We start from the raw sequence: 24,916 nt of genomic DNA on the forward strand, positions 1-24,916 counted from the left end.
CGATAAAGAGTTTCCTGGGAACTGTGTGCGTTTACACCAGCCCCAAAGTGATAAATGGTGGGACAACAGTTGTCTAGTGGAGTATAAATTCGTCTGCTACAATGGTGAGAAAATGTAGCTAATAATCCACTTCCTCACTGAATCACCTAATGCTACTCATGTTATTGACTCATTCACCATATTTAATCATTAATATCTGAGCTGCACTGGAATCAAAAGAAATTAATCAACGTTTCATGTGTAATTACATGTTTCCTTAAGACATATGTTTTGGGATGGGTTTTTTTTCTCCACAGGAAAGAAGAAATCCACTAAAAAGTTCCATTTCATTAACAAAGAGAAGACCTGGCCACAGGCTCAGAGCTACTGCAGAAAACACCACACTGACCTGGTGAGTGGACTCAAACAGTTAAATGACCCAAAATTCAAGGAGGAGCGTCCTCAGGGTGAAGGAGACTTGTGGATCGGCCTGTTCAGAGACAGCTGGAGGTGGTCAGATGGCAGCAGTTTCTCTTTCAGATACAGGGATCTGGACTTATATGAAGGAGACAAGAAATGCGCTATGATTGCAAATGGAAAATGGAGCTCTGATAAATGTGATGGAGAGAAACCCTTTGTCTGCTATGATGGTGAGTTTTGCAAAAGAATGACCCGGTGTGATGAATCAAAAAGATTATGCTGTTACGCTGCTGTCTCTCAAAACAATGTGATTTATTTTGGAGCCCAACACTGATGCTGCTCTGTTTGTCTCCATTTCTTCCATGGCAGATCACGTGATCCTGATCAACCAAAGCATGACCTGGGTGGACGCCTTAGATTACTGCAGAGACAATCACCGTAACCTGGTCTCCATCACCAGCCTCAACCAGCAGAGGTGGGTCCAAGAGAAAGCCAAGCAGGCCGACTCTGACTACGTCTGGCTGGGACTGCGCTACACCTGCACTCTGGACTTCTGGTTCTGGGTCACTGACCAGGCGGTCCACTACAATAACTGGAACTCAAGTGTGACGACGGATGACTGTGACATGTCCGGAGCCATGGACCGCACAGGAGAACATAAGTGGGTCAGAAAGAATGACGAGGAGAAGTTTAATTTCATCTGTTTCAAGTAAAAACCTTCTCTGCTCGCTGGCAGCAGACACTTTGTTTATTTACTCTCTTTGTTTGCAGTGGTGTGATGTTTTAACAATATATTTGATGATGATTGAAAGGCATTCTGGGAAATGTAGGAATCATGAAAATTCATGAATTCATGAAAGTCTGTTACAAAATATCACAAGATCAGTGAGGATGTGACAGTGTAACAGGTTTTTCTGTCTCCTTGTTCTGATACAGGAACACCTGAATGATCTCTGTGTTATTTTATCAAGTTGTTGTTAGCTTTTTTCTCTCATTCAATGTGTGAATTTTTATTATTATTAATCTTATGAGGTTATGTTTTGTTTTCAGTTTGAAAAAACTTACCGTCTTCATGTTAGGAATAGGAATAAGTAAACCACAGTACACAGTAATGATTACAACTGTTTTCATGTATTTAATACGGAACATTTTAATTTGTTTCTTCATATTTGGTTGACATCTGGTGATGGATTTATGATAATATTACTGAGTGTGAAATCTTTGTCTTTGATGATCATATGTTTGGAGTTTTATGTAAACAAAAAAAATATTTCTTTGAGTTGAATAAATGAATAAAATGTTAATAAACTGAGTATTTCTTGTTTTCAATTAAGGGCTTAAAACATTATGATGAGTACTTGAAGGCCATTCTCATGATTAATCTAATCAGGTTGTGTTTTGTTTTCTGTATGAAAAAACCTAAAGTCTTCATTTTATGATTACAATTGTTTTTGTGTATTTTATGTGTTGGTGTGACATTTAAACAATATATGATGATGATGGGGGGGGTACTAAGAGACTTTCTAACAGCATATTTACTATAGTGGTGGTATGTAACAAAGTTAATTTAATCAAGTACTGAAGTGCAATTTTGAGGTTCTTGTACTGATATAACTTAATACTTCTACTCCAACACATTTTAGAGGCAAATATTGTACTTTTTACTCCACTACATTTAGCTGCCAGCTTTAGTTACTTTTCAGGTCGAGATTTAACATAAAAAGTGATTAATTCCAAATTATTATGCATTTTTATGAATTAAACCACATAAAGGCGTATTAAGCAGTTAGAATAAACATTATATTGACAACAGTAAAATGCTACTTACATAAATAAATGAGAAATAATGATCCAAAAATATAGCACATTTACTTTTGATACTTAAAGTACATTTTGATGCTGATACTTTTGACCTTTTACTGAATTAAGTTTTGAATGCAGGACTTTTACTCGTAGTGGAGTAATTTTTTTAATGTAATAATAATACTTTTACCTGTAATTAGTTGTTCTGTCTCCCTATTCTGATTCAGGAACACCTAAATAATCAATATTTTATAAGTTGTTATTCTCTTTTTCAAAAGTGTGGATCCTTTATTAATTTACTTTGTGTTGTGTTTGGTTTTTATATGATCCAAAGTACTCCAATCTAGAGTGTGGTGTGTTTTTTGTCTTTGTTTAAGACATTTTTTGGACTTTTATGTCAACTGATAATTGTTTTCTTTGAGAGTGAATAAACAGTTCAACCACCGAGTGGTCCTCTCTTTTGTTCACTACATATATTGGATTAAACATTCTTAACAAACTGTTGAATTTTAGGATTTCCCTCCTAACATCTGTCCCTCAACTCAGTTGTAATGTAAGGCTTTACATGCAGTACTGATTTATTCCAGTAGTAGGCAGCAGAGAGTCGACTCATTTCCCTTTGACTGACTCATTTGACCTCTGACCCCACAGTCAAACATTTCCCTTCATCTTTGAACCCTATAAAGCCTGAACCGTGAAATAATTGCCAGAAAATTCTAAATTTTCAAAACTGGAGTTTTTGTTGAACCGCTAACATTTTTTTAAATTCAATATCAATTTTCATATATGAATTTAATTTGGATCATGTTTGATCTTTTTGTGCAATTTGTTGCACCCAATGTGCTTTTCTTGAACTAACATAATTACATAAAACCTAATATTTTTAACCAAATAAAACTTTGACTTTCCTTTTAACATTTTCCTCAAACATACAAAATATTTTTTTCCATATAAAACAACATCATACATCTGCTGATATGAATATTTCACGCAGCAATGACAGATCCACCAGTGGAACCAGCAAATCATTTTTGTTACATCTGGTATTTTTGTGAAATTTGTTGCTCAGTTTTTTTAATCATCACTTTATGTATTCATCAGGTTTTTCAGGAAAAGAAAATATCACACTGATGATGTATAGGTCTCAAAAACATATGTATCAAATATGATACACTTGGCTTTATAGGGTTAAAGCATCCCTGCTGATAAAAAGCTAGTTTGTAACCTGATTCATGATCAGTGCACAGTAATATATTGATGTACTGATACTTAAACTGTTGTTGCTGAAGAGAAAGAAAAGATTGCACTTCATAAAATACACTTCCTGAATGGTTTTAGTTTGTGGTGAAAGTGTCCTGTTTGGCTCAAATTGGTCAATTAGGCAACAGCCAATCACACTGAGAGGTAATTATTGTCTGAGCAGTCGCAGCTCACAGTTCTTCTGCACAGGTTGCAGAGTGTCGGAGTTTTCAACTGTTTGCTCGCAACAAAACAAGTTTGAAGCTTGTTTCAAGTGTCGTGCAGCTCAGGGTGAGTCCAATGATGCTAAATGTAATAATTATTTTATATGTACAGGATGTTTTTCTGAGTTATCTGCACAATAATATCGTCAACCTGTTAAAAACTAACTTATTTTTTCAAGTTTTGCAGGAAACACAAAAAACTTCACCAAAAGCATAACATATGACATTTATGATGGATGTAACAAAGGATGGCTATTGACATAGTAATAACACTGTGTGTAAATTATGTAACTTTTTTTTCCCATATATATCTTTATTGGGTTGCCAGGACATAATACATATTCAATCAGTAAGGGTACAATTCACCCATTTTTCCCCCTTCTATAGTAGACAAAACAATTGGGTTGGAGACAACTTTAGTAGGGGGTACATTTAAAGAGGCACATATTAAAGCTGATAAATAGATAGTAAATTATGTAACTTAAGAGAAATACATTTCTTAGGCAATTTTTTGAACATGCCTTTGTGACTTAAGCAAGATGTGATAACACTTTATTTTGAAGGTGTCTACATAAGAGTCACACAAGCCTGTCAGAAACATGACATGACAAGTATCATGAGCATTAATGTTACTTCAAAGTGTCATTAATGTTCATGACACATCCCATGTCATGTTTATGACATGCTCATGTCACTCTTATGTAGACACCTTCAAAATAAAGTGTTACCATATCTTGCTTAAGTCACAAAGGCATGTTCAAATTCCTAAGTCACATTTTATTTTGACAGGCATAATAAATCAGCTTAAGTCACAAAAGTAACAAGTAACAAGTAACTAAATGTCCCATCATCCACGGGGCCAACCAAAGCGTCTCATCAGCTTCTTCCTTCATGTTCACTGTGGTTTGTTGTTGTCTGAACTCATGAACGCTAGTTGGTGCTCCAGTATAATCGGTCCGCCTGAAACTCATCTAGTGAGAAACGTTCCACGGTGCAAAAACAAGTGCAATTAAAATGCGTCAATTTTTTTTACGTGTTAATTTTGGTGTAATTAATTAATCTTAATTAACACATTAAAGTCCCGGCCCTAAATTATATATATATATATATATATATATATATATATATATATATATATATATATATATAAATAGACCAATAAATAGTAGCAAATAAATAAAGAGAAGATGTTGTGACACTAAGATGCATGAGCAGAAAAATATTAAAAATGGTTCAAGTAAAAGCCAAATTAAAAAGGCCCGTAATTTAAATCTTGGATTAAATTCTATATTCTCTTCCATTGGCTGCGGTACGTACAAACACGAACATATCCACCTTTTTTTGAACTTCAACTAGGCCTGAGACAGGTGATGCAATCTCTCACCACTTTTTTTTGCCATCACATCTGCTTCACTGCTCAGACCGGGAGGTTGCCGCCTGCTCCCCATTTATTTTTAAGGAAGTTCAAACAGGTTAGATTATGCGAATTGAGTAATGTATAGCTCAAACCATTTTTTGACCAGGAATCAAAAGCATCATCCAGTACTGAAGGGGTAAACATGATTTTTGTGTCTCTGGAGCTGCATGTGAGAGATCTGTAGGGTTAAACTGGTTCCAGATTTTAACTGAATGGATAACCAGTGGCTTATATGTTTTTTATGCACACTGTTTTACACCTTATATTTTTGTACTGTATATTTATATTTTATTCTGCACTGCAATCAATACTCCTTCTTCAGGCATTTTCATTTTTTTCTGTCTGTCTGTCTGTCCGTCCGTCTGTCTCTCTGTCTAACCTCCCATTGAACAAGGCAAATACCTTTCTACTTATCCTAGGTTGTTTATTATTCCATATAAATCTTGATTGTATTGATTATACCACCTAAAAAGAGGCTGAGGAGGTTCCAATGTTCATGTTCTAAATTAGATAACGGGTTGATAGTTAGCTTTATAAAGATCCTTATGGTAACGTGTCACCCATATACCTAAATATCTGTTTTTTTAAATTGCTAATCTTGTAGGGAAATTAACTAAAATGACTACTGTAATGCCCTCCTGACGGGCCTGCCAGCCTGCTCAGTAAAACCGCTTCAGATGATCCAGAACGCGGCAGCGCGCCTGGTCTACAACCAGCCAAAAAGGTCACATGTCACTCCGCTGCTCATTGAGCCCCACTGGCTACCTGTTGCAGCCCGCATCAAATTCAAATCTCAAATGCTGGCCTACAAAGTTGTCTCCGGTACTGCTCCTACCTACCTGAATGCCCTGATTCAGACATATGCTTCCTCACGACCGTTGCGCTCTTCCAATGAACGGCCCCTGGCTCTGCCCCCCGTTGGTCCAAGTCAATCCAGACTCTTTGCACTTCTTGTTCCCCGCTGGTGGACCACACTACCAGTTCCTACCAGAGCAGGGGCGTCCCTCTCTACCTTTAAAAAACTCCTGAAGACCCAGCTCTTCAGAGAGCATCTTCTCTCCTAGACCACATGATAATTCTACTCCTCAAAGAATTGTGACTAGCACTAATAGCTCTTATTGCACTATACCTTGATTGTTTGCTTTTTACTCTTCCTGTAAGTCGCTTTGGATAAAAGCGTCTGCTAAATGACTAAATGTAAATGTAAATGTAAAATACCTCCCATCTATGGGGTGGATAGGCATGAGTCCACTTGTTTGAATATGAACTTTATATCCTTCCAATGTTGGTCAATAAAGTCAGTATTTCAGATAAACTTGAAAGGGGGTCCGATATGAATTATAACATGTCGTCAGCATAGAGGGAAACCTTGTGGTCTAAACCCCACGCGGGTTTGATTCCCCTGATAGAGGGGCTCTGTCTCAGGGAAAGTGCTAGATGTTCAGGTGTGATGGAGAGATTGCATCACCTATCTCAGGCCTTGTTGAACTACAAAAAAAGGTGGATACGTTAGTATTTGTACGTACTGCAGCCAATGGAAGAGTATATAGATTTTAATCCTAGATTAAAATTTTAGGTCAAATTCAAATGCATCCAACGTCTTAAAAGGTTGTCCCACTCCACCCAAAAGTGGAATGGGACAACCATAATGTGTTAGAGTACTGAGACAGCTTTTTGGGGGGAATTAAGAAATCGTCATACATCTGTATGACAGCTATCTTATCACATACTGGATGGACAACAGAGTGTGTGAGCAAACATTTCCCCTTTGTTTTGCTGTCCTATCATGTAAATGCTATTCTTGTCAACAATGGCTCCTTTCTCGACTACAACAGACAACTCTTACTCCTCGATTTTAATATTCAAATATGGGCGTTGATGTGGCTTAAAGAGAGCAGCTACCTGTCTGATATCTGAGGATTCATCAGCAGAGACACCAGACTGAAGCAGCTCTGAGCACGAATCACCAGATGTAAGTTATTATTCTGTTGTTTCTTTTAACTTGTTAAATTTTTTTTGCCTTTTTGAAGTCTTTTTGTGTCATTTTGTTGTAATTTTATGTCTTTATTGTCATTTTCTGTGTCTTTGTAGTCATTTTGTATCTCTTTGTTGTAATTTTGTGTCTTTGTGAAGTGATTTTGTGTATTTTGTGTCATTTTGTATTTCTTTGATGTCATTTTGTAACTATTTGAAGTAATTTTCGGTGTCCTAGTCATTTGGTGTCATTTGGTGTGTCTTTGTTGTCATTTTATGTCTCTTTGTTGTAATTTTGTATCTTTTTGAAGTGATGTTGTGTGTCTTTGTTGTCAATTTCTGTCCTTCTACTGATTTTATATCTCTTAGATTTTACAATAAAGAAAAATATGTTCACGTTATTTGTGGATTTCTTTCTTTCTTTCTTGTCTTGCTGTTACATCATGTAAATGCTGTTCTTGTCAACAATGGCTCCTTTCTCGACTACCACAGACATCTCAGATTTCTCTATTTTAATTTTCAAATATTGGCGTTGACGTGGCTAAAAGAGCAGCTACCTGTCTGATATCTGAGGATTCATCAGCAGAGACACCAGACTGAAGCAGCTCTGAGCACGAATCACCAGATGTAAGTTATTATTCTGTTGTGTTTCTTTTAACTCGTTAATTTTTTTTATTTTTTTGCCTTTTTGAAATAATTTTGTGTCTGTTTGTTGTAATTGTGTGTATTTGTTTTCATTAAGTGCCTTTTTTGTCATTTTGTATCTATTTGAAGTCATTTTCTGTGTCTTTGTTGACATTTTGTTGTCATTTTACGTCTCTTTGTTTTAATTTTGTATCTTTTTGAAGTAATTGTGTGTCTCTTTGTCATTTTTGGGTCTTTTTGAAGTACTTTTCTGTGTCTTTGAAGTCATTTTGTATCTCTTTGACGTCATTTTGGGTCTTCTTTAAGTAATTTTGTTTGTCTTTGTTGTCATTTTCTGTCTCTCTAGTGATTTTGTATCTCTTTGATGTAAATTTACAGTAAAGAAAAATATGTTCTCGTTATTTGTGGGTTGACACCTTTCTTTCTTTTTTTTGTTTTGCTGTTCCATCATGTAAATGCTGTTCTGGTCATCAACGGCTTATTTCTCAACTACCACAGACATCTCTGACTTCTTGATTTTAATATCTAATATTGGCGTTGACGTCTCTAAAAGAGCAGCTACCTGTCTGATATCTGAGGATTCATCAGCAGAGACACCAGACTGAAGCAGCTCCGAGCACGAGTCACAAGTAAGTATTTTAAGTTATTATTTTTTTGCGTTTCTTACATCATTTTGTGTCTGTTTTTTACTGGAATTGTATGTCTTTATTGTCAATTTATGTGTCTTTCTAGTCATTTTGTATCTCTTTGTTGTAATTTTGGGTCTTTTTGAAGTCATTTTGTGTATTTGTTTTCACCCTGTGCCTCTTTTTTTGTAATTTTGTATCTATTTGAAGTCATTTTCTGTGTCCTTCTCGTCATGTTGTCGTCATTGTTGTCATTTTGTGTCTCTTTGTTGACAATTTGGGTCGTTATTGTCACTTTCTGTGTCTTTCTAGTCATTTTGTGTCTGTTTGTTATAATTTTGGATCTTTTTGAAGTCATTTTCTGTGTCTTTGTTGTCATTTTGTGCATTTGTTGTCATTCTGTACCTTTTTGTGGTCATTTTGTATCTCTTTGATGTCACCAACTTACTTCTCGACTACCACAGACATCTCTAACTTCTCGATTTTAATATTCAATTGTGGCGTTGACGTGGCTAAAAGAGCAGCTACCTGTCTGATATCTGAGGATTCATCAGCAGAGACACCAGACTGAAGCAGCTCTGAACACGAATCACCAGATGTAAGTTATTATTCTGTTGTTTCTTTTGACTTGTGATGATACTGTATTTGATAAATTGTTTTTGCAAGTGCAATCTGTCATATCTCATAAACAGTGTAAAATCTAATTGCATGATTAATTTATAATTTTTTAGATTGATAAAAAAAATACAGCTAATTCATTTTTGTTTAATGCCATTATTCTGCTAAGAAATTCAACAATTCTTCAATACTCGCAAGGTTTTTTTTCCTTTTTAGAATGACTGCTTTTGAAAATAAAAGAAAAAATAAATGTAAAATCTTTATATGGTTGCATTGGTGACTATGTGATATTCTAATGAGCCTATGCCATTTACATACAGGAACTTCATTCATAATGCGGACATATTTATACCAATAAGTATTTTATTGGGCTGATAAAAGCTACTATGAACAATTTACTTATCTTTTAAGGTCTTTTTAAAAATATTATTCTGGTTACAGAACCGATAACTTTATTGTGTTTCAGCCATTATTTATTTGACAGTAGGCGTACATTGTAAGGAGAATAAATAAAAAGAATCTAGAAAATAACAAATTATGATCACCGGGAGAATTATGAATAATATAAGTATCCATAAAAAAGAGTTCTCTCTGTTGCATGATAATGGACAGGTGTTTTCCCTATGTTTCCAGTCTGATGCATGACATTATTTATATTTTATTCAAATTAGGCATTTTGCATGTGCTAAAAGAAGCGACACATTGAACACCACAGTGTGAGCCACAGTCAGTGCTGCTTTGATCATAGTTTACATATTTGCTGCTGAACATTATTCTGTCTCCTCATTTGACTGGGTGGGGACTTTACAGTTTGTTTGTTTGCCTGAAATACAGCTAAAAGTGCTAAAAGTGTTAAAAACACATTTTTTTTAAACTGACATATTTTGTTATTATATATATATTATATTTATATTTTGTTTTGGATTGTGTTTTGTTCGCTGCACACTAAAATATTAGTTTCTTCTAACAGAGCAAAGATGCAGTGGAGTCTGTTTGTGGTCATTCTGATGGGTAAGTGGATCTTCTTATCAGATCTACAGCAGTTTGAACTAAAATCACATCTGGAGTCATAAAACAGCTGGATGGCAATGAAAGTCTAATAAGTGGAGTAAATAAGAGCACCTTTTTAATTAATTATGTTAATTAAGTATGGTGTAAGTAGTGTTCTACCACATGATTTTGATTTAATGAACAGATTCTGTTGTCTCTGTTTCTGTTATTAGGTCAGTGTGCCTTCATCACATGTCGCCTGTATAAGTTTCACTTTATTAACGAGACTAAGACCTGGACAGAAGCCCAGAGCTACTGCAGAGAACACCACACTGACCTGGCAACATTGACTAACAAGACAGACATGAAGAGACTCTGTAACTATACAAAGAATGTACAGTCTGGAGTCTGGATTGGGCTAACAGGTGCCAACAGGAAGTGGCACTGGTCTCTGCCAGGGGTGGAGTACACTGAAGACCCGAGAAACTGGGCTAAAGATGAACCAAACGATGACACGTTTCCTGGGAACTGTGTGCGTTTACACCCGTTCCCCAGTGATGAATGGGCGGACAACAGTTGTCTAGAGAAGTATAAATTCGTCTGCTACAATGGTGAGAAAATGTAGCTAATAATTCACTTCCTCACTGAATCACATAATGCTACTCATGTTATTGACTCATTCACCATATTTAATCATTAATATCTGAGCTGCACTGGAATCCAAAGAAATGAATCAATGTTTCATGTGTAATTAGATCTATATGTTTCCTCAACACATATGTTTTGGTATGTTTTTTTTTCCCCCACAGAAACAACACAAGACGGTAAAAAGTTCCATTTAATTAACGAAACCAAGACCTGGCCACAGGCTCAGAGCTACTGCAGAAAACACCACACTGACCTGGTGAGTGGACTCGATCAGTTAAATGACCCAAAATTCAAGGAGGAGCGTCAGCAGCATGAAGAAGACTTGTGGATCGGCCTGTTCAGAGACAGCTGGAGGTGGTCAGATGGCAGCAGTTTCTCTTTCAGATACTGGTATCTACAGCTTCAGAAAACAGCAGGAAAAGAATGTGCTGTGATCTTGCCTAATGGAAAATGGAGGCCAGAAGACTGTGCTGACAAAAAACCCTTCTTCTGCTATGAAGGTGAATATTTTAGAGATAACAAAACAACTCCAGCAGTGAAATTAGTCAGAAGATAACCCTGATACAGAATTAGTTTGGATGTTTTTGTTTATACATGTATTTCTTTCAGTGGTAAGTATATATCTTCATATCACATCTCGATTGTGTCTATATTTTCACTCTACAGCTGTTTCATGATGTTTGTAGTTGTTGTTGTTGTTGTTGTTGTTGTTGTGTCTCCACCTTCTATTTTATCAAGTTACAGTGACAGAATAGTAAAGAATATTATTCTCATTTTAATTCTAAACATATGAGACACATTAAGTTTGCTGTTTGCTCTGCTTGAAGTAATTTTTCTACATAGAATTCACAGAAATTTAACATTCAAGACATTAAGTAATTTAATAATACTGTAAAATATATAAATAATAAATAATAATAAATTATATATATATATATATATATATGTATATATATATATGTGTGTGTGTATGTATATATACACTACCGGTCAAAAGTTTTAGAACACCCCAATTTTTCCAGTTTTTTATTGAAATTCAAGCAGTTCAAGTCAAATGAACAGCTTGAAAGGGTACAAAGGTAAGTGGTGAACTGCCAGAGGTAAATAAAAAAGGTAAGGTTAACAAAAACTGAAAAATAATGTGCATTTCAGAATTATACAAGTAGGCCTTTTTCAGGGAACAAGAAATGGGTTAACAACTTAACTCTATGGAGTCTCGGGCTATTTTGTCCATTTTTAAATTCTTTTCATGTCTTTGTAAGTCATTTTGTGTCTTTTTTTTGTTGTCTTTTTTGTCATTTTGTCTTTTTTTAGTCCTTTAGTCCAACATAAAATGTGATTTTGAATCTTTTTTTTTTTACTTTCAAAACACTATTATGCTCAATAAAGAATTTTAAAAGTTGCAAATGTGCATTAATTTCAGAGTACACTGAGACATTAAACTGCATCATTTTCAATTAAATTCTGGAAAAGTTGGTGTGTTCCAAAACTTTTGACCAGTAGTGTATATGTGTATGTATATATACATACACACACACACACACACACACACATATATATATATATATATATATATATATATGTATTCATATATAATATCCATTAGAGTTGAATACTGAATACTGGTCAGATTTCACTGTAAATGTACATAATAAGGTTCACATTAGTCTCCATTTCTTCCATGGCAGATCACGTGATCCTGATCAAGCAAAGCATGACCTGGGTGGACGCCTTAGATTACTGCAGAGACAATCACCGTAACCTGGTCTCCATCACCAGCCTCAACCAGCAGAGGTGGGTCCAAGAGAAAGCCAAGCAGGCCGACTCTGACTACGTCTGGCTGGGACTGCGCTACACCTGCACTCTGGACTTCTGGTTCTGGGTCACTGACCAGGCGGTCCACTACAATAACTGGAACTCAAGAGTGACGACGGATGACTGTGACATGTCCGGAGCCATGGACCGCACAGGAGAACATAAGTGGGTCAAAAAGAATGACGAGGAGAAGTTTAATTTCATCTGTTTCAAGTAAAAACCTTCTCTGCTCGCTGGCAGCAGACACTTTGTTTATTTACTCACTTTGTTTGCAGTGGTGTGACGTTTAAACAATATATTTGATGATGATTGAAAGGCATTCTGGGAAATGTAGGAATCTGTTGGAACTACCAACAGACTTTCTAATAGCAGATTCTAACTTGAGAGAAATTAGCTTCATGAAAGTCTGTTACAAAATATCACAAGATCAGTGAGGATGTGACAGTGTAACAGGTTTTTCTGTCTCCTTGTTCTGTTACAGGAACACCTGAATGATCTCTGTGTTATTTTATCAAGTTGTTGCTTTACTCTCATTTAATGTGTGGATTTTTATTGTTATTAATCTTATGAGGTTATGTTTTGTTTTCTGTCTGAAAAAACTTACCATCTTCATGTTAGGAATAGGAATAAGTAAACCACAGTACACAGTAATGATTACAACTGTTTTCATGTATTTAATACGGAACATTTTAATTTGTTTCTTCATATTTGGTTGACATCTGGTGATGGATTTATGATTATATTACTGAGTGTGAAATCTTTGTCTTCGATGATCATATGTTTGGAGTTTTATGTAAACAAAAAAAATATTTCTTTGAGTTGAATAAATGAATAAAATGTTAATAAACTGAGTATTTCTTGTTTTCAATTAAGGGCTTAAAACATTATGATGAGTACTTGAAGGCCATTCTCATGATTAATCTAATCAGGTTGTGTTTTGTTTTCTGTATGAAAAAACCTAAAGTCTTCATTTTATGATTACAATTGTTTTTGTGTATTTTATGTGTTGGTGTGACATTTAAACAATATATGATGATGATGGGGGGTACTAAGAGACTTTCTAACAGCATATTTACTATAGTGGTGGTATGTAACAAAGTTAATTTATTCAAGTACTGAAGTGCAATTTTGAGGTTCTTGTACTGATATAACTTAATACTTCTACTCCACCACATTTTAGAGGCAAATATTGTACTTTTTACTCCACTACATTTAGCTGCCAGCTTTAGTTACTTTTCAGGTCGAGATTTAACATAAAAAGTGATTAATTCCAAATTATTATGCATTTTTATGAATTAAACCACATAAAGGCGTATTAAGCAGTTAGAATAAACATTATATTGACAACAGTAAAATGCTACTTACATAAATAAATGAGAAATAATGATCCAAAAATATAGCACATTTACTTTTGATACTTAAAGTACATTTTGATGCTGATACTTTTGGCCTTTTACTGAATTAAGTTTTGAATGCAGGACTTTTACTCGTAGTGGAGTAATTAATGTAATAATAAAACTTTTACCTGTAACTAGTTGTTCTGTCTCCTTATTCTGATTCAGGAACACCTAAATAATCAATATTTTATAAGTTGTTATTCTCTTTTTCAAAAGTGTGGATCCTTTATTAATTTACTTTGTGTTGTGTTTGGTTTTTATATGATCCAAAGTACTCCAATCTAGAGTGTGGTGTGTTTTTTGTCTTTGTTTAAGACATTTTTTGGAGTTTTATGTCAACTGATAATTGTTTTCTTTGAGAGTGAATAAACAGTTCAACCACCGAGTGGTCCTCTCTTTTGTTCACTACATATATTGGATTAAAAATTCTTAACAAACTGTTGAATTTTAGGATTTCCCTCCTAACATCTGTCCCTCAACTCAGTTGTAATGTAAGGCTTCACATGCAGTACTGAATTATTCCAGTAGTAGACAGCAGAGAGTCGACTCATTTCTCTTTGACTGACTCATTTGACCTCTGACCCCACAGTCAAACATTTCCCTTCATCTTTTAAAGCATCTCTGCTGATAAAAAGCTAGTTTGTAACCTGATTCATGATCAGTACACAGTAATATATTGATTTAATGAGACTTAAACTGTTGTTGCTGAAGAGAAAGAAAAGATTGCACTTCATAAAATACACTTCCTGAATGGTTTTAGTTTGTGGTGAAAGTGTCCTGTTTGGCTCAAATTGGTCAATTAGGCAACAGCCAATCACACTGAGAGGTAATTATTGTCTGAGCAGTCGCAGCTCACAGTTCTTCTGCACAGGTTGCAAAGAGTCGGAGTTTTCAACTGTTTGCTCGCAACAAAACAAGTTTGAAGCTTGTTTCAAGTGTCGTGCAGCTCAGGGTGAGTCCAATGGTGCTAAATGTAATAATTATTTTATATGTACAGGATGTTTTTCTGAGTTATCTGCCCAATAATATCGTCACCCTGTTAAAATAATGGCCTAACTCATTTCTTCAAGTTTTGCAGGAAACACAAAAAACTTCACCAAAAGCATAACATATGACATTTATGATGGATGTAACAAAGGATGACTATTGACATAGTAATAACACTGTGTGTAAATTATGTAACTTTTTTTTCCCATATATATCTTTATTGGGTTGCCAGGACATAATACATATTCAATCAGTAAGGGTACAATTCACCCATTTTCCCCCTTCTATAGTAGACAAAACAATTGGCTTGGAGACGACTTTAGTAGGGGGTACATTTAAAGGGGCACATATTAAAGCTGATAAAGAGATAGTAAATTATGTAACTTAAGAGAAATAAATGACTTAGGCAATTTTTTGAGCATGCCTTTGTGACTTAAGCAAGATATGGTAACACTTTATTTTGAAGGTCTACATAAGAGTCACACAAGCCTGTCAGAAACATGACATGACAAGTATCATGAGCATTAATGTTACTTCAAAGTGTCATTAATGTTCATGACACATCCCATGTCATGTTTATGACACGCTCACGTCACTCTTATGTAGACACCTTCAAAATAAAGTGTTACCATATCTTGCTTAAGTCACAAAGGCATGTTCAAATTCCTAAGTCACATTTTATTTTGACAGGCATAATAAATCAGCTTAAGTCACAAAAGTAACAAGTAACAAGTAACAAAATGTCCCATCATCCACGGGGCCAACCAAAGCGTCTCATCAGCTTCTTCCTTCATGTTCACTGTGGTTTGTTGTTGTCTGAACTCATCAACGCTAGTTGGTGCTCCAGTATAATCAGTCTGCCTGAAACTCATCCAGTGAGAAACGTTCCACGGTGCAAAAATAAGTGCAATTAAAATGCGTTAATTTTTTTCACGTGTTAATTTTGGTGTAATTAATTAATCTTAATTAACGCATTAAAGTCCCGGCCCTAAATAATGTATATATATAAATAGACTAATAAATAGTAGCAAATAAATAAAGAGAAGATGTTGTGACACTAAGATGCATGAGCAGAAAAATATTAAAAATGGTTCAAGTAAAAGCCAAATTAAAAAGGCCCGTAATTTAAATCTTGGATTAAATTCTATATTCTCTTCCATTGGCTGCGGTACGTACAAACACTAACATATCCACCTTTTTTTGAACTTCAACGAGGCCTGAGACAGGTGATGCAATCTCTCACCACTTTTTTTTGCCATCACATCTGCTTCACTGCTCAGACCGGGAGGTTGCAGCCTCCTTCCCATTTATTTTTAAGCAAGTTTAATTAGGTTAGGTTATGCGAATTGAGTAATGTATAGCTCAAACCATTTTAATTTTTTTTTACCAGGAATCAAAAGTATCATCCAGTACTGAAGGGGTAAACATGATTTTTGTGTCTCTGGAGATCTGTAGGGTTAAACTGGTACCAGATTTTAATTGAATGGATAACCAGTGGCTTATATGTTTTTTATGCACACTGTTTTACACCTTATATTTTTATACTGTATATTTATATTTTATTCTTTACTGCAATCAATACTCCTTCTTCAGACATTTTCATTTTTTTCTGTCTGTCTGTCTGTCTGTCTGTCTGTCTGTCTGTCTGTCTGTCTAGAGGTGAAGGTTGAAATAGGCTGTGTGAATGGCAATTTAGAATACAATAAACCCATCCAAGGATGTAGATCTAATGGATGTCCTCTCCAAACCGTCCATTCAGGACTAGTGACATCATTCCTAAACCAGTACAGCAAGGCCCTTGTGTTGGCTGCCCAGTACTAATGCATGGAATTTGTGAGGGCCAAACCTCCCATTGAATGAGGCCTCTCAAATACCTTTCTACTTATCCTAGGTTGTTTTTTATTCCATATAAATCTTGATTGTATTGATTATACCACCTAAAAAGAGGCTGAGGAGGTTCCAATGTTCATGTTCTAAATTAGATAACGGGTTGATAGTTAGCTTTATAAAGATCCTTATGGTAACGTGTAACCCATATACCTAAATATCTGTTTTTTTAAATTGCTAATCTTGAAGGGAAATTAACTAAAATACCTCCCATCTATGGGATAGATAGGCATGAGTTCACTCGTTTGAATATGAACTTTATATCCTTCCAATGTTGGTCAATAAAGTCAGTATTTCAAATAAACTTGAAAGGGGGTCCGATATGAATTATAACATGTCGTCAGCATAGAGGGAAACCTTATGGTCTGAACCCCACACGGGTTGATTCCCCTGATAGAGGGGCTCTGTCTCAGGGAAAGTGCCAGATTTTCAGGTGTGATGGAGAGATTGCATCACCTATCTCAGGCCTTGTTGAACTACAAAAAAAGGTGGATATGTTAGTATTTGTACGCACTGCAGCCAATGGGAGAGTATATAGATTTTAATCCGAGATTTAAATTTCGGGCCAAATTCAAATGCATCCAACATCTTAAAAAGTTGTCCCACTCCACCCAAAAGTGGAATGGGACAACCTTAATGTGTTAGAGTACTGAGACAGCTTTTTGGGGGGAACTAAGAAATCGTCATTTATCTGTATGACAGCTTTCTTATCACATACTGGATGGACAACAGAGCGTGTGAGCAAACATTTCCCCTTTGTTTTGCTGTCCTATCATGTAAATGCTATTCTTGTCAACAATGGCTCCTTTCTCGACTACAACAGACAACTCTTACTCCTGGATTTTAATATTCAAATATGGGCGTTGATGTGGCTAAAAGAGAGCAGCTACCTGTCTGATATCTGAGGATTCATCAGCAGAGACACCAGACTGAAGCAGCTCTGAGCACGAATCACCAGACGTAAGTTATTATTCTGTTTTTCTTTTAACTCGTTAAATTTTTTTTGCCTTTTTGAAGTCTTTTTGTGTCATTTTGTTGTAATTTTACATCTTTATTGTCATTGTCTGTGTCTTTGTAGTCATTTTGTATCTCTTTGTTGTAATTTTGTGTCTTTGTGAAGTCATTTTGTGTATTTTGTGTCATTTTGTATTTCTTTGATGTCATTTTGTAACTATTTGAAGTAATTTTCGGTGTCCTTCTAGTCATTTTGTGTCATTTGGTGTGTCTTTGTTGTCATTTTATGTCTCTTTGTTGTAATTTTGTATCTTTTTGAAGTTATGTTGTGTGTCTTTGTTGTCAATTTCTGTCCTAGTGATTTTATATCTCTTAGATTTTACAATAAAGAAAAATATGTTCACGTTATTTGTGGATTGCTTACTTTCTTTCTTGTCTTGCTGTTACATCATGTAAATGCTGTTCTTGTCAACAATGGCTCCTTTCTCGACTACCACAGACATCTCTGACTTCTTGATTTTAATATTCAATTGTGGCGTTGACGTGGCTAAAAGAGAGCAGCTACCTGTCTGATATCTGAGGATTCATCAGCAGAGACACCAGACTGAAGCAGCTCTGAGCACGAATCACCAGATGTAAATTATTATTCTGTTGTTTCTTTTCACTCGTTAATTTTTTTTTTGCATTTTAAAAGTCATTTTGTGTCTGTTTGTTGTAATTGTATGTCTTTATTGTCATTTTCTGTGTCTTTGTAGTCATTTTGTATCTCTTTGTTGTAATTTTGGATCTTTTTGAAGTAATTTTATGTGTCTGTGTTGTCAATTTTTGTCTTTCTAGTGATTTTGCATCCATTTTATGGTAAAGAAAAATATGTTCACGTTATTTGTGGATTTCTTTCTTTCTTTCTTGTTTTGCTGTTCCATCATGTAAATGCTGTTCAGGTCATCAATGGCTCCTTTCTAAACCACAGCAGAGACACCAGACTGAAGCAGCTCTGAGCACGAATCACCAGATGTAAGTTATTATTCTGTTTCTTTTAACTCGTTTTTTTTTTTTTTTTTTGCCTTTTTGAAATAATTTTGTGTCTGTTTGTTGTAATTGTGTGTATTTGTTTTCATTAAATGCCTTTTTTGTCATTTTGTATCTATTTGAAGTCATTTTCTGTGTCTTTGTTGACATTTTGGGATTTTGTTGTCATTTTACGTCTCTTTGTTTTAATTTTGTATCTTTTTGAAGTAATTGTGTGTCTCTTTGTCATTTTTGTATCTTTTTGAAGTATTTTTCTGTGTCTTTGAAGTCATTTTGGGTCTTCTTTAAGTAATTTTGTTTGTCTTTCTTGTCATTTTCTGTCTCTCTAGTGATTTTGTATCTCTTTGATGTAAATTTACAGTAAAGAAAAATATGTTCTCGTTATTTGTGGGTTGACACCTTTCTTTCTTGTTTTGCTGTTCCATCATGTAAATGCTGTTCTGGTCACCAACGGCTTATTTCTCAACTACCACAGACATCTCAGATTTCTCTATTTTAATATCTAATATTGGCGTTGACGTGGCTAAAAGAGCAGCTACCTGTCTGATATCTGAGGATTCATCAGCAGAGACACCAGACTGAAGCAGCTCTGAGCATGAATCACCAGATGTAAGTTATTATTCTGTTGTTTCTTTTGACTTGTGATGATACTGTTTTTGATAAATTGTTTTTGCAAGTGCAATCTGTCATATCTCATAAACAGTGTAAAATCTAATTCCATGATTAATATATTATTTTTTAGATTGATAAAAAAAATACAGCTAATTAATTTTTGTTTAATGCCATTATTCTGCCAGAAATTCAACAATTCTTCAATACTCTCAAGGTTTTTTTTCCTTTTTAGAATGACTGCTTTTGAAAATAAAAGAAACAATAAATGTAAAATCTTTATATGGTTGCATTGGTGACTATGTGATATTCTAATGAGCCTATGCCATTTACATACAGGAACTTCATTCATAATATATTTATACCAATAAATATTTTATTGGGCTGATAAAAGCTACTATAAACAATTTACTTATCTTTTAAGGTCTTTTTAAAAATATTATTCTAGTTACAGAACCGATAACTTTATTGTGTTTCAGCCACTCCTATAACATTATTTATTTGACAGTAGGCGTACATTGTAAGGAGAATAAATAAAAAGAATCTAGAAAATAACAAATTATGATCACCGGGAGAATTATGAATAATATAAGTATCCATAAAAAAGAGTTCTCTCTGTTGCATGATAATGGACAGGTGTTTTCCCTATGTATCCAGTCTGATGCATGACATTATTTATATTTTATTCAAATTAGGCATTTTGCATGTGCTAAAAGAAGCGACACATTGAACACCACAGTGTGAGCCACAGTCAGTGCTGCTTTGACCATAGTTTACATATTTGCCGCTGAACATTATTCTGTCTCCTCATTTGACTGGGTGGAGACTTTACAGTTTGTTTGTTTGCCTGAAATACAGCTAAAAGTGCTAAAAGTGTTTAAAATGCATTTTTTTTAAACTGACATAGTTTGTTATTATATATATATTATATTTATATTTTGTTTTGGATTGTGTTTTGTTCGCTGCACACTAAAATATTAGTTCCTTCTAACAGAGCAAAGATGCAGTGGAGTCTGTTTGTGCTCATTCTGATGGGTAAGTGGATCTTCTTATCAGATCTACAGCAGTTTGAACTAAAATCACATCTGGAGTCATAAAACAGCTGGATGGCAATGAAAGTCTAATAAGTGGAGTAAATAAGAGCACCTTTTTAATTAATTATGTTAATTAAGTATGGTGTAAGTAGTGTTCTACCACATGATTTTGATTTAATGAACAGATTCTGTTCTCTGTTTCTGTTATTAGGTCAGTGTGCCTTCATCACATGTCGCCTCTATAAGTTTCACTTTATTGACGAGACTAAGACCTGGACAGAAGCCCAGAGCTACTGCAGAGAACATTACACTGACCTGGCCACATTGACTAACAAGACAGACATGAAGAGACTCTGTAACTATACAAAGAATGTACAGTCTGGAGTCTGGATTGGGCTTTACAAACAAACAGGTACCAAAAGGAAGTGGCACTGGTCTCTGCCAGGGGTGGAGTACACTGAAACCAAGACAAACTGGGCTCCAGGTGAACCAAACAAAAACTGTGTGTTTTTACCTCAACTCGAGAATGATAAGTGGGAGAAAGACAAATGTTCACACAGACATAAATTCATCTGCTACGATGGTGAGAAAATGTAGCTAATAATCCACTTCATCACTGATTCACAAAATGCTACTCATGTCATTGATTAATCACTATATATTTAATCATTAGTATCTGTGCAGTAATTGAAACCAAATAAATTATATGTTTCTTGTGTAATTAGAACTATATGTTTCCTCAAGAAATGTATGTTTTTTCTTCACAGGAAAGAAGAAATCCACTAAAAAGTTCCATTTCATTAACAAAGAGAAGACCTGGCCACAGGCTCAGAGCTACTGCAGAAAACACCACACTGACCTGGTGAGTGGACGCAAACAGTTAGAAGACGATGAATTCAAGGAGGAGCGTCCTCAGGATGACAAAGACTTGTGGATCGGCCTGTTCAGAGACAGCTGGAGGTGGTCAGATGGCAGCAGTTTCTCTTTCAGATACAGGGATCTGGACTTATATGAAGGAGACAAGAAATGCGCTATGATTGCAAATGGAAAATGGAGCTCTGATAAATGTGATGGAGAGAAACCCTTTGTCTGCTATGATGGTGAGTTTTGCAAAAGAATGACCCGGTGTGATGAATCAAAAAGATTATGCTGTTACGCTGCTGTCTCTCAAAACAATGTGATTTATTTTGGAGCCCAACACTGATGCTGCTCTGTTTGTCTCCATTTCTTCCATGGCAGATCACGTGATCCTGATCAACCAAAGCATGACCTGGGTGGACGCCTTAGATTACTGCAGAGACAATCACCGTAACCTGGTCTCCATCACCAGCCTCAACCAGCAGAGGTGGGTCCAAGAGAAAGCCAAGCAGGCCGACTCTGACTACGTCTGGCTGGGACTGCGCTACACCTGCACTCTGGACTTCTGGTTCTGGGTCACTGACCAGGCGGTCCACTACAATAACTGGAACTCAAGTGTGAAGACGGATGACTGTGACATGTCCGGAGCCATGGACCGCACAGGAGAACATAAGTGGGTCAGAAAGAATGACGAGGAGAAGTTTAATTTCATCTGTTTCAAGTAAAAACCTTCTCTGCTCGCTGGCAGCAGACACTTTGTTTATTTACTCTCTTTGTTTGCAGTGGTGTGACGTTTAAACAATATATTTGATGATTATTGAAAGGCATTCTGGGAAATGTAGGAGTCTGTTGGAACTACCAACAGACTTTCTAATAGCAGATTCTAACTTGAGAGAAATTAGCTTCATGAAAGTCTGTTACAAAATATCACAAGATCAGTGAGGATGTGACAGTGTAACAGGTTTTTCTGTCTCCTTGTTCTGATACAGGAACACCTGAATGATCTCTGTGTTATTTTATCAAGTTGTTGTTAGCTTTTTTCTCTCATTCAATGTGTGAATTTTTATTATTATTAATCTTATGAGGTTTTGTTTTCTGTATGAAAAAACTTACCATCTTCATGTTAGGAATAGGAATAAGTAAACCACAGTTCACAGTAATGATTACAACTGTTTTCATGTATTTAATACGGAACATTTTAATTTGTTTCTTCATATTTGGTTGACATCTGGTGATGGATTTATGATTATATTACTGAGTGTGAAATCTTTGTCTTCGATGATCATATGTTTGGAGTTTTATGTAAACAAAAAAAATATTTCTTTGAGTTGAATAAATGAATAAAATGTTAATAAACTGAGTATTTCTTGTTTTCAATTAAGGGCTTAAAACATTATGATGAGTACTTGAAGGCCATTCTCATGCTCAATTATGTCTCATAAGCAGGTATTAAGTTGAAACCATTTGTTGCACTGATAAAGTGCTACATTTTTTACCTTTTTTTAGACTTGGAAATTAAAAAAAAGTTAAAAAAAATATCAAACATCACATTAAGACCCCAAAACCTTCAGGAACCACATGGAAACTTTAATGTTCTGATTTAGTTATGCCATAATTCTTCTTTGAGGTTTTTTTCATGAGGCTGTGATTATCCTCAAGTTCCCAAAAGGACATTTTTCTACAGCAAGGTCAAGTTTTAAAACTTTAGTTAAAATAGTTACCATGGTGACGAACATCATCACATCTGAATACATTTGGGTTTGTTCAATACACAAGCATCAATTAATGCAATTCCTTGACTATTTTGGGACCCCAGTTCATAGAAATATTCAAATATTTTGTTTTTGTAAAAGGCTAAAATACCACAAATGACTAGCATAAAGTGGGCGTGTCTGTAAAAAGGAAACTCATGAGTACCCATTGAACCCAAATACATATATTTAGATATTTTGAGGTCAGAGGTCAAGTGATCCCTTGAAAAAAATGGGCATGCCAGCTTTTCCTTTACAAAACGTTATCTTTGGAGTTTTATTTAGTCCTCTTTCCAACAAGATATTAGTATGTGGCTGGTACAAATGGATTCCTCAGGTCTATGATCTCATTTGATGCCATTATCTTCTCTGCAGGGGTGGAAGAAGTACTCAGATCCTTCACTGAGGTAAAAGTACTGTTATGACCAGGGCTCATATGACTCCTATGTTTTGTTCCTTGCAGTGCCTGGTGCAGGTGATCCTCCCTGCCAGAGGGAGGTGCTGCTTGTCTCTTTTAAGCTTTAAAGGACGGCTGCTGATGACGCCTCCCTCTATTGGCCCTTTGTCTGACTCCCAGCCAGACGACTTAGTTCAAAATCTTTGTTGATTGTTGTTAGTTTGTTGTTGTTTTATTAAAAAAAGATCCCATTTGGTTTATTTTGAAGTCCTGGTAGGTAGGGGTGGGAAGCCTTTTTTTTTTTTTTTTAAATAACCGTTTTCTCCTGTTTTGTGTAGTGAGTTCTGTTAAGAAGCCTGTATTTTCTTTTACTTATATTTGTTTTCAGGGCAGTTGGATTTTGGTGATGCTCACCCTGAAGCAAAATATTATAATTGGTTGGAGTGCTTAGCTGTTTACCCTCGTCTCTGGGAGTTGGGAAGGGGGCAGAGCACCTTTATGTTGCACACAGGTTACCCTAGGCCAGGCATGTCCAAACTATTCCACAAAGGGCCGTGTTGCTGCAGATTTTTGTTTCAATCAAGCAGATGCGAACAGTTTGACCAATCAACTGTCTGAAGACTGAGATCAGTTGATTAACTGAGTCAAGTCTGGTGTGCTGCTGCTTGTTAGGAACTAAAACCTGCAGCCACACGGCCCTTTGTGGGATAGTTTGGACATGCCTGCCCTAGGCCAATGGTTCCAAAACTTTTTTAGCCGTGCACCCCCTTCTATGTCCCAACCGGGTTGACGTACCCCCAATCCCCCACACCTCCAAAAAGAAAAAAAAATGCAATAAGCTTTTTTTATAGCCATATTAAAGGCGGCATGTTGAATCATGCTCAAATGACCAGAACACATATAATAAAATAATCACAATCACAACTATGCGCTCTCGCATTTGAATTCATCTGAAACACAGTTTCAATATAATTCAACAAAGTTATGCACAAACTTCCACTTTTAAGAGCAAAGAGGATGATGACAGGCTCAGGATCAGAGGCAGAAAGCAGATAAATTGGGGAAAATGTTATAATATTTTGAGCCGCGTTGAACAAAAATTGCAGCAAGTTTAAATGAGCGTGGAGCTAAACAACCCGTCACCATAACACAGGTTGGAAAAATGGAAGAAGATAACTTCTTTAGCTTCATTTTAAGATAAAGTGCATTTTGAATAGCCTGCATTTATTAATTAATTAATATTACATTTTTCGATTTTACATTTTACAAAGGAAATGTTTATTTACACGTCTTTTTGTGTGTGGGGAAAAAATGTAATTGTGTAATTATTAAACCGCCATTACATTTTTCATCTTGCGTACCCCCTAGCGGCAGCTCGTGCACCCCTGGGGGTCCACGCACCACACTTTGGGAATCCCTGCCCTAGGCCAGGGCGTAACAGTACTCATACCAAACTGTGAAATTACTCCACTATCAGTAAAAATCCTGTATTCAAAACTTAAGTAAAACGACAAATGTATCAGCATCAATATGTACTAAATGTAACAAAGGTAAAAGAACACTGTTAGTTATATATGGTTCAAATATATTATTGGCTTTTTTGTCATTATTGATG

At 35.5% G+C, this 24,916-nt stretch overlaps 3 protein-coding genes across 4 annotated transcripts; all 3 read left to right on the plus strand.

The window, feature by feature from the left end:
* Window positions 1-98: 98 nt before the first annotated feature.
* Window positions 99-13,333, plus strand: LOC131989460 (snaclec agglucetin subunit beta-1-like). Of its 2 annotated transcripts, XR_009395953.1 has the most exons (3): window positions 99-629; window positions 769-1,431; window positions 12,970-13,333. XR_009395953.1 is itself a non-coding variant. In XM_059354689.1 (2 exons), the coding sequence occupies exons 1-2, from the start codon at window positions 266-268 to the stop codon at window positions 1,110-1,112; spliced, it is 708 nt and encodes a 235-aa protein (XP_059210672.1). In that variant the 5' UTR covers window positions 99-265; the 3' UTR covers window positions 1,113-2,069. The 2 variants fall into 2 exon arrangements, 1 of the variants encoding a protein (XP_059210672.1); XM_059354689.1 differs by lacking the exon at window positions 12,970-13,333 and having other exon boundaries at window positions 769-2,069.
* On the plus strand, window positions 12,265-12,970 carry LOC131989463 (lithostathine-1-beta-like). The gene has a single exon (XM_059354693.1). The coding sequence runs from the start codon at window positions 12,265-12,267 to the stop codon at window positions 12,613-12,615; it is 351 nt and encodes a 116-aa protein (XP_059210676.1). The 3' UTR covers window positions 12,616-12,970.
* Window positions 13,334-18,058: 4,725 nt separating the features above from the next.
* Window positions 18,059-22,495, plus strand: LOC131989455 (macrophage mannose receptor 1-like). The gene is made up of 5 exons (XM_059354681.1): window positions 18,059-18,258; window positions 20,256-20,296; window positions 20,507-20,878; window positions 21,063-21,395; window positions 21,535-22,495. The coding sequence occupies exons 2-5, from the start codon at window positions 20,263-20,265 to the stop codon at window positions 21,876-21,878; spliced, it is 1,083 nt and encodes a 360-aa protein (XP_059210664.1). The 5' UTR covers window positions 18,059-18,258; window positions 20,256-20,262; the 3' UTR covers window positions 21,879-22,495.
* Window positions 22,496-24,916: the final 2,421 nt, after the last annotated feature.

This window comes from Centropristis striata, chromosome 17 (assembly GCF_030273125.1).
Source record: "Centropristis striata isolate RG_2023a ecotype Rhode Island chromosome 17, C.striata_1.0, whole genome shotgun sequence".
Taxonomy (NCBI): domain Eukaryota; kingdom Metazoa; phylum Chordata; class Actinopteri; order Perciformes; family Serranidae; genus Centropristis; species Centropristis striata.